Here is a 13,346-nt window from a genome sequence, read left to right as displayed (position 1 = left end):
CTTCGATCTAATCCATTTAAATACAATGCATTCTTTAAAGCACAGCATACTCTTATGTTGTCTAGAAAAAGCTATTTTTAATGGTACCTGTATCCATGCTGTGTGTTTGGAGTGGAATTTGCCTAACCAATAATGGACACTTAAGGGTTAGCATCACTAACCAAAATATAAGTTTAATTGAAAAGTGATCTCGCCCGTGTCCATTTATTTTAGAACTGTAAAAAGTCACATTCAAGGAAGGAAGTTTTTGCACACAGGTCTGAGCATGAAAAGTGACATTCTGCCAGTGTGTAAACATATCTCCTTGTCTGAGCAAAGGTTGACATTCAGATCAGCTAAAACATTCTCAGTGGAGTGAAAGATGAGTGCGCCTTCTCCATGCATGGAATCACTTGCATGGCTCTAAAAGGGTGGGGAAACTAAAATACTCTGTTCTTCTCAAGAATCTCAATTCCTAATCCCATGCTTTAAATTGGGGCTTCACTTGGGGCAAGGACTCCTGTTCTTGGTCAGCTCTTCTTACACAGCTGATGAAACAAGTGCAGTTAAATCCATGCTGAGCAGTTTAAGGGGATAAAATAGGCCCTGGACTTCTTTTCAAGCATCAGTTTATGCATCAGCAGTTTAAGACAAAAAGCAAAGGTTTTGTGAGCTTAAGCAGCAAGGCCTCCTTTTTTCAGTGCTTTAATTCTCTAATTGTATTCATAGGAGGCATGTGGAGCCCCCCTTTAGGGAGGTTAGCCCCCGGCTCTGCCCCTTTTTTCTGCCCCCCCCCCCGAGGAGCCCCAAGTACCCCCCCATGTTGAGCCAAAGGAGCCCTGGACCAGCTAAAGCCACAAGCCCTCCCCACATCCTGCCCAGAGGAGCCCCAGGCTGGCCTCAGCCATGCTGTGCCTCCCCAGATCCCAAGCTGCCCCGAGTAAAAACCTCTTGTCCCAAAGAAACTTTTGATATGCCCCATGAAGGTTCAGAGGTGGCTGAGGAGGGCGGTATTTGTTATTTAGCTACCTAGACTCAGGAGTCCAGGGACATTACTAATGAACCTCGTAAGCTGCTTAGCACATACTGCCTCCTCAGCTGCTCTGGAACCTTCATGAGGCATCATAAAGCAAACACTCCCTTCCTTCTCCCCCCACCCCCAAACCTTGCAGTGGGGTCCAGGGTAGCATGGGGAGGGAGGAGGGCAGAGCCTCTCCTGGCCTGTTATACCCGTTGCCCATTATTGTACTGTTTTCTAAATCCAGCTGTGAGTAACTGTAGTCATGTCTAGGTGGGAATAGCATATCAGTGCAGTAGTGTCACTTACTGAAATCATACAGTGCGTGCTCCAGCATGTCTCAGGTGAGTTGCGCTGGCACTGAATTGTGGTATTGAGATTGTACTAGTGTCTCAAATGCAAGTGAGAGCTACTGAGAGGTCCTCCTTCCTGTGCTGATTACCCTGTGTGCTATTAAATGCCTACTGCTCTTGGGCACTGTGTGGCCTTCATACATAAACAAATGCAATGGACCCTATTGTGTCCTGTTAGTTTGGTTCTAGGTTGGGTTAGACTCTTCCAGTTATGCCTGTGTTAGCTATTTTTTGGAAATAGGTTTTGACCAAATGCTCACATTGCCCGCCCACCCAGTGCTCCGGTGCTGGGGCTCAGCTGCCTGCATACCTGGCGCTCCAGGCCTGGGGTGGGGGGCTGCACTGCCTGCCAGCTCACCTGCTGTTCTGGGGCTCAGATTGGGGGGCCGTGCTGCCCACCCAGCGCTCCAGGGATGGAGCGGGGGGGACACTCAGGCAGCCCGGGCCTGGTGGAGGGCAGGGTCCTCTAGGCTCTGGCAGGGGCAGGCCAACCAGGGGCTATCCTCCCCAAGCTCATGGTTCACCCACCGCCCATGGCAGATGTGCTACCTAAGTAATGACCAGTGCACTGTAGGATGGCAGCAGGACAAGGACTACTTGCACTGTTGTGCTTTTTTCCCCCTGTGGTAGCTGTTGGCACTGCCATCACACAGACTAATGTGATGGAGGCCTCCTTGCTCAGAACAAACCAACTCTAATCAGGAATGCACGGCTGCCTCTGGCGCTGGGTAGTGAGCAGCTGCATTCCTGTTCTTGCATCAGATTGTTCAAAGCAATACCATACATGCCAATCTCGGGCCTTCCCTTTGCACAAGTACCCACTTAACCTTATCTACACCCAAGCTCCTCCAACTTCTCCATTAAACCAAGGAGATTACACAACAGTAAGGGTGTTAGTCAGGAATTGCAGACTTGAGTCTACTACAACTATTCCCTTGTTCATATGAATTTACAGTGGAGTGATCCCAACAAAACCCCATTAACTCTTTACTCCACCCTGCTGAATGTAGGGAGTATGTTACACAAGATTAAGTGGAAATATAGTGTCATTACAAGACCAGTCTATTGAGATGATCCTCAATCACTGAATTTTTCCAATGTTTGTTTATAAAATACCTGTCTATGGCCCTGTATGTAGAATGAGAATCTCTTCACACAATCATACATGCAAATAACTAATTCTACTAAGAGTTAATGCTAAGCAATAAAAATGAAAATAAGAGGTGCTTCAGAATAAGAATGATTAAAGTCTCTTATATTAAAGGGCCAGTAGATCACACCTTTACTACCCAATTTAAAACTCGGGGGTTGCACACGTCACTGTGGGCCTTCTTTGACCTCCAAAACCTTTAGTTACCGACACCAGAAAAGACCAAACATTAGTCTTTCAGATTCAATACTGTGATTGCAGGGATGGCTTTCAACATTGTTACTTAAGTGTACTTAAATGTGAACAGAAATCGAACATAATAAACACATAATTTTACGCACGCCCGCAATCCATTTATAGCACTAAACTTTACTTTCTTAAATTTACAATGTAGCAAATTCCAGATTTAATAATATCCTGGGATATGCAATACCGGGTCCATGGCTGTAATATATTATCCAGTCCCTAATATTAAAGCAACTTTTCTGGACAGGGTAGAAGAGAATTTGCTCACTGGAACACAAACTTTCCTTTACAAAAAATATTCCAGTAGCGCGCACACTGCTCATGCCAGACAGGGCAAATGTGCATTAAATTCTAATATATTAGATGCCAACTGAACATATAATCCAAATTTCTTCCCTCACAGGCAACAACTTTAAGACTCTCTAAATACTTCAGTTTTCAAACTTCAGCTGTTCTTTGACAGTAGCTTTTTCTTATAGCAAGAAATCCCACTCCCATCCCCCTCTGCTTTCCAGTATCACAAGATGTTGTAGGGATTCTACTTAAACTTTCCAAAAACCAATTATTTTTCAGGCAGCAAGAGAACCTGGAAAATAAGCCCCCAAAGAGGTGACTGTTTCCACATATGGACCATGTGGAAAATAGTGTTATAATGGAAACAGGTTTTGTAATCTTAGTTCTAGTGGGCACGCCAGCACCTACTGTAATAAAATTCCTCCCCTTTTTCTGAAGCTTTCAGTATAATTTGAGGAATGCAGAAGAGCATTTTGTAAGACAGCCGTGCTCCTAGAGCAGTGATCGCTTGTAATGCCTCAAATTACACCATGGAAGTACAAAGACAGCTAATGTAAGCAATAACCATTCACAAGCTGTCACTGCTCTGAGAGCATTGTTGTTCCACAGTACTGACATACTGTGGTGATGTGTGTATCTGAGCAGCTTGAACACCAGTGGATTTATTCTCACGATACCTCTGCAGCAGGGAAATATCCCCATTTTACAGATGGGGGAAACTGGACTTTAAGGGTCTCCTGAACCCCATCTCAGTGCCCTAACCAAAAAACCATTGTTCCACCATAGCTGCTTTCTCGTCACTCCCATGAGAGACTGACTACTTGGGTGACCATTGCAGCGAGAAACTTTTGGTTGAGGGAAGAAAGTAATGGCTGTGAACATAGACTTGTGCCTGACGATACTGAGGGAGGCACAATGTGAAGGGAGGGCCATGTAACTGCTCCACCTGTTGCCTCTGGGTGGCACCTTCTAGCCCCACCTCCCTGGGCCAGGGCAGCCAGTCCTGCCCGCTGCTGGGAGGCTGGGGCCACAAGACTGGGAGCATGTGCCTCTGGGCTGGGCTAGGCTGGCCTCGGCCCGACTCACAGCATCGGTGTCTCTGGAGTTCCCAAGCACTCATGGACACCAGTAGGGAGAGGGGCACGGGCAAGGCTCCTGCCTCAAGCTGAACAGAGGGACCTTGCTCCCAGCGCCTTCCCCAGTGATGCTCCTACCCTGGGCCTGGCCCAGGGCTGCTGCTGGGCCCCTCTGTCCTCCTCCTGCTGCACCTCTCCCCCTCCCCCAGCACTTCCAGCTCCCTGGGCCTGGGTAGCCAGGCCAGGGCGCAGCCGCTTCTCATGTTGGCTCACTGTGCTCAGTACCACTCTCTGAGAGGCGGTATCTAGGTTGACAGAAGAACTGTCTACAGTGGGGATTAGATTAGTTTAACCAGGTCACTCAGGGCTTGTCTACATCACAAAGTTGCAGCGCTGGTGAGGGGGTTACAGCGCTGCAACTTAGGAGGTGTACACATCTGCAGGGCATCACCAGCGCTGCAACTCCCTGTTTGCAGCGCTGGCCGTACTCCCGTTTTGTCTCGGGTGTAGAGGATCCAGCGCTGGTGATCCAGCGCTGGTAATCAAGTGTAGACACTTACCAGCGCTTTTCTTGACCTCCGTGGAATAAGCAGGTATCCCAGCATACCTGAGGAAGCCTCTGGTAATCAAGCAGGTCTCCTTCCCCGGTTTGCTCTCGCGTTCCCCGAACCCCCGAGCAAGCAGGTCTCCTTCCCCGGTTTGCTCTCGTGTTCCCCGAACCCCCGTGCAAGCAGGTCTCCTTCCGCGGTTTGCTCTCGCGTTCCCCGAACCCCCCTTGAAGCCGCCCAACAGCGCTGCAGTGTGGCCACATCTAACACCACTTGCAGCGCTGGTTGCTGTAAGTGTGGCCACTCTGCAGCGCTGGCCCTATACAGCTGTACTAATATAGCTGTAACAACCAGCGCTGCAAAATTGTAGATGTAGACATACCCTCAGGGTGTAGAATTTTCATACCCCTGAGCTATGTAGTTGAGTTGTCTTAATATTTTAGTGTGGACCTGGCCTCTGTCAAAGACAAACCAATGTTTATATGCTAAGGCCTCGATCCTGCATTGCAGGGTTAACATACTGCACAGTGAGGGCTATTTCTCTGTTCAGTTACACCCCCCACCCGATATTTCAGCTCAGATTTGGGGAGGGGGGATTTTGTTATTAAAAGGGAGACTTTTTTTTCTATTTTATTTTAAACTGTAGCAGAAAAATTTTGCTCAAACTTTAAAAGCCAATCCTGCCATAAGGCAGAAACCACTCTCTCTGAAAACTTCAGCCCAAGAAGTCAGTGCTTTAGACAAACAACTAAAAATAGGGGTAGGATGGAAACACTTAACTACAGTGTGATGCAGGCAGGCCACGTGCCAACTCTTGCCAAGGTTGTGGGCATTAGCGAAGAACTGACAAACTCATAGCTGGAGACCAGACCAGTTCACTTGTGTTAGTGTTGCTCAATAGGAATTTGTCGTAAGAATGTGTTTAGAATCCAATTCATGCAGGAATTTACAAACAGTCTACAAATCTTATTCATGATTGTATTCCATGCTATAAGGAAATATAAAGCAAAACTTACATAACTTTTTGAAAATGTCTGCTCTGAACTTATGAACTCAGATGGGAAGTGTATGGGGTTTTTTCCACCTTCCATCCAGAAGAAATAGCAAAATCAGATGGGCCATCAAGGAACATCGCAATACAAAGGCTTGCTTAATGGCCCCGTCACACCTTGGAAATGCTGTGTGCAAGGAAGCTCATTCTTCAAAGCTGAATGAAGGCAATAAAACACAGACATGGGAAAATTGTCTTTCTCTTTGCTGTTTGAACTGTCACAGGGCCAGAGAAACCCAAACTAAAGCCAGAAATCCCCAGGGGTCACCTCTTGGGTCTGCCTTGAAAGATACTTTTGAATTGACAGATTACTACAACTGTCACTCTTGGGAGTTAGATAGCAAACATAGTGAGTTGCATTCTTTAACCTGTAAAGATTTATTAACTATGAAAAATAAATGTTTTATTTAGATACCTGTAGCCAAACCTATAATAAGCTATTATCTTCGGTACAAGATCTAGCATAGGTGCCAACTTCCCCTCTTTCCTGTGGGTGCTTGACACCCCCCCCGTCCCTATTCCAACCCCTTCCCCCAAAGCCTCCACCTCCTTCCCTGAGCACGCCATGTTCCTGCTCCTCCCCCTCCCTCCGAGAGCTTGCTAACGCTGCCAGACAGCTGTTTGGCCGTGGGTGGGCAGGAAATGCTGGGAGGTAGGTGGAGGAATGGGAACATGGTGCACTCAGGGGAGGAGGTTGGGTGGGGGGAGCTTGGCTGCCAGTGGATGCAGAGCACCCACTAACTTTTCCCCATGGATGCTCCAGCCCCAGAGCACCCATGGAGTTGGTGCCTATGAGATCTAGGGTACCAGTTGATCTGGAGTAAGTGACTGGTCTCTTGGAACTAGAAGCATCCTGAATATGGCGTACATTTTTTTGGTGTAAGTTACCATTTATAACTAAGTCTAGCTTGCCTGGGTGGCAAGATAGACTGGAGAGTATAAGGGAACTGTCTGAGACACCCTGGTAAGACTGTTGTAGTGATCCAGGAGTTCATGTTTGTTACTGGCTTAGTGAAATCTGATTATAGAACATACTTCCAGTTTGGTGCCTGTCCTCTTTTTGACCACCCGGAGATGGGTACTCATGGTTGTGAGCCACTCCAGACAGCGTGACACACAGCAGTTGCTGTCACTAAATCAATTCACCCTGTCTGTCAGGAGTGCACTTCAGGTTACACAATTAATGTGTGGTGTATGGCTGCCAGAACCACAGTGCTTTGTTCATACCCATCTGGCAACCTTTACTCTGCCAGCAATACATCTGGCTCTCAGGGAATGCATCAACATCACATACTTCTTGTGGTAGCAAAAATGACCCAAGACGTCTCTTCTATTCATTAGAAAACTTCCAGAGATTGTAGCTCAACCAATACTAATCAGGCTGGGTTACAAGTGGGTTTTTTGCTCTGAAGACCCAAAGATGTTCAAAGCTGAAATGTAAAGCAGTGGGGGGGTGGGAAGTTCCATTGGCTGCTTGGGATTATAAAGCCAAGTGTGAGCCCTCAAGCATTTACCTTGACACCCACGTGGTGGTTATTTAAATTGCAGACCCGCTCACACTACCGACTGCTTAAGTCTGACTGCCAATCACCTAGTGCTTTTCATCTGTAGACTATAGTGCTCTGCGAAGGTAGGTCAGCAGCATTGTCCCCATTTTAATGACTGGAGCACAGAGGCAAAAGCTTTGCCTGCACCACAATTTTAACCACTGATATAGCTGCACCAGCGCACACTTTTGTCAAACACTTCTTTACCCCAGCACAGCTTACTCTGGTTTGGCACGAGTTACATTGTCTTGGTGTAAACTGCTTTTCCTCTAGGGTTTTGCACCAGTAGAGCTACGCGTATCCGGCTTGTCAGGCCAGGCAACAAGCTAAAAGCAGAGATGGAAATGGAACTTGTATCTTGACTCTCTGCCTGGTTCCCCCTTTGCAGCCAGCAGCTGTTAGCCATTCTCACAGTTGCACGCTGTGTGAGAGAAGTGTAATCTCAAAAAGGAAGCAAACCGCCACTTGCCTCTCATTGCTACTAGGACAGGTGCTTTGCACACCCAGTCTGCAAAGCTGTTGAGAAATGTCTTTCCTGTGCCTACTATCTCATAACACTCCTTAGTAGTCACTATATCATCCTTCTACGTGTGGAAAAGAGAGTGCTTCCCCATGAGGTAGGAGTGTGAGAAGGCTTCAAGCATTGCTGCTCGTAGGAGCGTTATTGGGATCAGGTTAGTCGAGAGCTGTGAATCAGAAGACTAAGTGACTTCTTGAATCATCCAGGCTATTTTCCCCACTCATGCAGGATTATTCCCTACTGGACAAAACCTGCTTTGCTGGTCCCTCTACTGTCAGGAAGCATTTCCTGATATTTATTCTAAATTTCCCTATTTCTTTAAAAAGGAAAAAAAAAATCCCCTTCATCCCTGTTAACAATTTGTAGATAATTGGTTTATCAAGGGTGTGTCTCTGCACATCGCTGTACCCCAATCTTTTTGTTTTCCCCCAACTTGATACAGTGACAGAAATGACTATTTTGGAAGCCCAATATGACATGGAAAAAGGGGCAGGTACTTAGCTCTTCTGAAAATTAGGCACTTTAGTCTGTCTTGCATCAGACACTTAAGCACTGAACATTTGTGAAAACACAAGCCTATACTCTGTAGTATCCATTCTCAACCAGAGCAAGTGAGATTTATTTTTTTTAATATGCTCTGCTAAAATAGGGTATAACAGTGGCTATGTCATCCTTTTGTTTTTAATAATTTTGAAATTCTGTCAAAAAAGCAAACTTTCCAGTCAAGACTTATGCTCTATCAACCCATACTACCTAAATATACTCATGGTGTTTTGTTATAGCTATTTAGACTTTTTTCCCCCTTAGTATGTCAGCTTATTAAGGTTGGAAGTTTCTGATAAGATAATAATTGTTAGGATCATGCTCATTTTCTTTAGAACAGGTGCTCCATTTGTGTTCTATTATTCACAGTTAGCCAGTCTTTGCAAAATCCTAGACAATTAACATTATTTGTTGTCTTCACTTTAAGACTCTTTTCTCTAACTGCAGGATGATGAAAGTCTCCAATACCTAACCCATGAGGAGAAGGATGTTCTCCTGTTTTTTGAAGAAACTATTGATTCTTTAGAAGATGACTTGGAAGAACAGGTCCTACATGACAGCAGTATCCACTGTCGCTCCCCAAGATCAATGGATGAAAATGCTTCCAGCCGTTCAGAATCTGAAGAGATCATTGACTTGGTGCAATCAACTCCTGAGAACAGTGATCACAAGTGTACTCCAAACAGAGAAGTAGCACCAGGTAAAGTGTGACAGCTTCTAGTGTATGTACATTGAAGCAAATCTGTTACTCAGGATACAGAAGTTCTAAGACATACCTCTTGTTCTGCTTTTAAAAAGTATGATTCAACAAATTCAGATTTTTCACCATGGCCCTCCCTGTTGTAGGGGAAGTTTTGTGTGCCATACCAATCAAGATGACTCATGGAGTGCAACATGCAGGGTCCCATGCCCCCCAGATTGCTTGGTCACATGGTGCAGCCTGGCCTTCCTTCCTGGGAGGCAGCTGAGCCAGCAGGAGAGACAGAAGCAGGAGAATCAGCTGGAAGCTGCAGGGCAGGGCCTCTGCTTTCCAGGAGAAGGGAGGGGCACACTATATATTCCAAGAGGGAGGGACTCCTTGAGGGGTGTGACTCGAGCTGTTCTAGTGTTGTGTCCTCCCCCGCCCCCCAGCAGGCACAGGTTGTATCCGAGTACCACCCATGTGGCTTAGTAGCTCCACATTATTAGTTTCCTTAATTTAGTTGTTCGGGTGCTGATTTATGACTATTGTTCCTCTCTTGTGGCGCCACCCCTCCCCCCCAAAAACAAACAAAAAAAACACACCAGGGCACTAACAAAATAAAAGTGTAATGAAGCTGCTTCAATGAGCAATAGGAGTGAAATGCATGACAATGACTGTAACAAGTATTCTTGTTCATGCACCTGTTCCTTTATTCTTCTCTAGCCCACTCTTCAGTGGACAGCCATCTTGTAAATCGATGGTAGTGGAGCCACCGTGAGAGCTTAGAGGAATGTGGTGGGGTTTGGTCAGTGAAGCTACGTGGGTAGGTGGTGCCCATGAAGCGTGGCCTTCTGATCCCTACACACAGCCAGTTTCTCCAGACTCTCTGCAGAAGAGGAGGACTTGCCCATTAGCAAATGCGCTACTTGGGTTTTAAACATGTTTCTTTCCCCTCTGGTCACAGTAACCAAGAAAGGGCACAAATGCAAGGAATAGAGGAGAAGGCTGCTGAAACACTGCACATACATCAGGCAGCTATGGGAATAATGGATTAGCAGAAGGAAGGATGGTATCAAACCCATCACAGTGTCTAAGCAGAGGCATTAGTTTGTTGCCGGAGGAGACATTAAGCTACTCAAGTTCCAACTTCTTATTCAAGTGAAAAGTTGGGGGCAAGGGGCATTGTGGTGGGAGAGGCCAGTGCTAGTGAAAGGAAGCCTTGTGTTCTACTCTGTGCAGGGACCTAATGAGATTCCATTTGTTTTTTAAGTGTCAGAGGCTGCCAGGAGAACAGATGGTCTTAAGCCAGAGGACAATGAGTTGCCTGAGAAGATTCCACCTCCCGATGCTCCCCCAAGCCACCCTTCAGCTCCTCCGTTGATGATCGATGAGAAAGTTCTTGCTCCATGCCCTGTGCAGCACCCCAAGCTTCATCATGCAATCCCTACACCATTTATCTTGGCTCAGAAAATGTCCGAGAAGCAAGATGAGACAAGGACATGTTCTCCCACTTCCCCCAAGGAGGGGAAGCCTGAGGAGAGGAGAAAAGCCTCAGTGCACAATGGAGACTGTTTCCCAACCCTTAAGCACCCTCCACTGCCTGCACCCAAATCCTACCGGTTTCCAAGTAATATCAACATAACCAATGCAGGTGGGAAGGAATTCAACCAAACTATCTCTAAGGCAGCAGTCAATGTGCAGGTGCGCAAGGCCCAGGTACTGGCCAACATGAACGGAGCAGCCTTTGGGACAGCTGAAATAGAAGAGAAGTGGCAGAAGAATGAGGTCTTGGTTCGCAGCAGAAGCTCCTCCTTAAGAGATCTAACTTCTGAGCAAACACGATACGACGCTCTGACGAAACTAGGCCTGGCGAAGGGAAGGCCAAGTCTAGTCCAAAAATATTGTGCCCCAAACACACAGAAGATACAGGACTTGCAGGAAGAACAGGGAAAGACTGTTCCTAATGGGTATCAGAATATCCACGCGACCTTAAAATGCGATCCCAGCCCTTTCCTTCCTATGGGCAAGACCGTGAAGATCAAACCAGACACAGCTCTCACCAGGGACAAGGTTGCTCGACAGAATGTTGCCAAAAGCTTTTATGATCATGGGCAGCCTGACTTAAATCTGGAGATGAGAAGGAGGTCAGGCTCACTGCCTAGACCTTCGGGGTTTCGACCCCAGGGGATAACAGTACAGTTTTCTGGCCGAGGCTCAACGGAAGAAGCCAGGAAAGAGGCTCTTCGGAAACTGGGGCTGCTGAAAGAGACTATGTGAAAATCTAACAGGACCATCCTGACACTTGGGGGCAAGCGAATGGATTGGCTTTGTTTGGAGCAGTCAAACAGGAACAGGTTTAAAAGGAAACTGGGAGAACAGGGGGCAGTTCTCTGCTCCTGCAACCTCAGTAGATACTAAATATTGTACGATCGCAGGGACTTGCTGTCTTCATACCAAGAGTGGCACCCCAGAGAGTCTGCAGTGGGTTCACCACTACATCCCAACAAATTACCCATCTGATGTTCAGTGACTTGTGTAGACACTTTCTTTCTAAAGTCCTGGCTGTAGCAGAGGGCATTGCATTAATGAAGTGTTCAGTGCAGTATTTTTTTTATTGTATGTAGATGACAAAATCAAATGGAGGATTTTCCTTACATTGTACCATTCTGAAGCCAAAAAAGAGGGTTCCCTCTGTGTGTGTGTGTGTGTGTGTGTGTGTGTGTGTGTGTGTGTGAGAGAGAGAGATATAACTGAAGTCTTTGACCTATCTCTCAAAATTCCATGACCTTTTTCTTTCCTATGATATTTTTATTACCCAGCTCTACCCTCATCGATACATAACAGGTGTTGGAATCTTCCTTCTCCTCACTCTGCCTAAAATCTCAGCTCAAGCTCTGTACAGAGGGTGGTTTCCCATTTGGCCTTCTCTTGGATATAGAGGCCCAGGCTTGGAGTGGGTAACTGAATTGTTCTGACACTTAATTTGAATGTCACCTCTCCTCCTAAGCAGTAGCTTCTTGAGCATCTAGCGATTTTACTGGGTGTACAGTGAAAGGCACGAGCTAGCTCTCAAGGATGCAGGCATTGTGTTCATAGTGTCCTCTGACAACCAAAGAGTAACTTTGACAATCAGGAAGCTAAACCTTTATATACCAGAAATGATGACCAGAGAAGCCATAGGAACAAGTTAACTTTGTACTCAGTCAGAGCCTTCCGTTCAATGTCTTTTATTTTAAACAAGAATTCATTGGAGGAAACCTCATTGTTCTGAAACAGTAGTTCTACTCCGCTGAGGAGCTGTGGCTCGGTACTGTTTTTATTAACTGACCACTTTTTTTTTCCTGAGTCTTTCCTGTGCTCATCCCTATAGTGTGTTGAGATCCATCCCTAATAATTCCCAATTCAGAGAGAGACCTTTCTTGGCAAAAATCAGCCTATCCTGCTAATGCACCACCAAAGTTATAACCAGGATCCTTGTACATTAAACAGAATTAAAGGCACTTGTATTTACCAACACAGGAGACTTCCAAAACTCTGGCCAGTTGCCACTTTCCTGTGCCCAGCAGACAGAGTTTAAAGGCAGAGGGGAAAAGATTTATTTTTAAATGTTAGAAGGGATTTATGTCCCATATGGCAAAGTTACTCTTCCTAAACAAAATACCGGTAACTCATTTTCTCCTTCCATACGTATCCCAAAATACTTTAAGAATAGAAGCTAGTTTGGAATCTAATGACAAAGTATCTGACTCTATTTATTCATCTTTATTTTTGTACATTTGTAAGAGGCCCAAAACTTTTAATTTCTCCTAAAGGGGAAGATAAACCCAGTCTCCCTCTGACACACACTTTTATGTAGCCTGCAGCATTTTTTCCTGTGTTTTTTTTTTTTTGTGTTTTTTTTTTAAATGGCTGAGTTATAAATCTTGGAAAACAAGAGGAGTGGTTACAATAGAGACTAACACACCCTCTACTATAAAAGTTCTGACAACTGTGATAAATGTTTCTGTATTTTCTTGATAGAAAGTGTTGCCTAAAACTCTGAGTAGAATTTCTAAATGAAGCTTTTGTGACGGAAAATCTTTTCAGAATCGTTTACCTGCCTCATAAGTTATAAAATCCTTTTTTTTTGAAAGAGTATTTAATCAGTTTTTATAATTGTATTTGTTGTGGAATCTGACTAGTTTTATTATTTAAATGAGGGATTATTTCTTTACATTTTAATATTTTGATTTGAAAGATCCTGTTCCCTGTTGTAACAGATGTATGTAAGTAATTTTGAAATAGTCAAGCAAGCTAAGGCATGTGCTTAGTTCCATACATGACTAGATCCACTGAAGCA

General features: G+C 45.4%; 1 protein-coding gene across 2 annotated transcripts in view; it reads left to right on the top strand.

Moving 5' to 3' along the window:
* The window catches only part of PROSER2 (proline and serine rich 2), a 32,600-nt gene extending 20,887 nt beyond the window's left edge, over positions 1–11,713 (top strand). For both annotated transcript variants that reach the window (XM_030568962.1, XM_030568881.1), the window contains exons 3-4: positions 8,773–9,025; positions 10,278–11,713. In XM_030568962.1, the coding sequence (XP_030424822.1) occupies positions 8,773–9,025; positions 10,278–11,284 (1,260 nt within the window). In that variant the 3' untranslated portion in view covers positions 11,285–11,713. The remainder of the gene's footprint in view (positions 1–8,772; positions 9,026–10,277) is intronic.
* The last annotated feature ends 1,633 nt before the right edge of the window (positions 11,714–13,346 follow it).

This window comes from Gopherus evgoodei, chromosome 1 (genome assembly GCF_007399415.2).
Source record: "Gopherus evgoodei ecotype Sinaloan lineage chromosome 1, rGopEvg1_v1.p, whole genome shotgun sequence".
NCBI classification, from domain to species: domain Eukaryota; kingdom Metazoa; phylum Chordata; order Testudines; family Testudinidae; genus Gopherus; species Gopherus evgoodei.
Note: the sequence above shows the minus strand (reverse complement) of the source record. Positions and strands in the feature narration are given on the sequence as shown.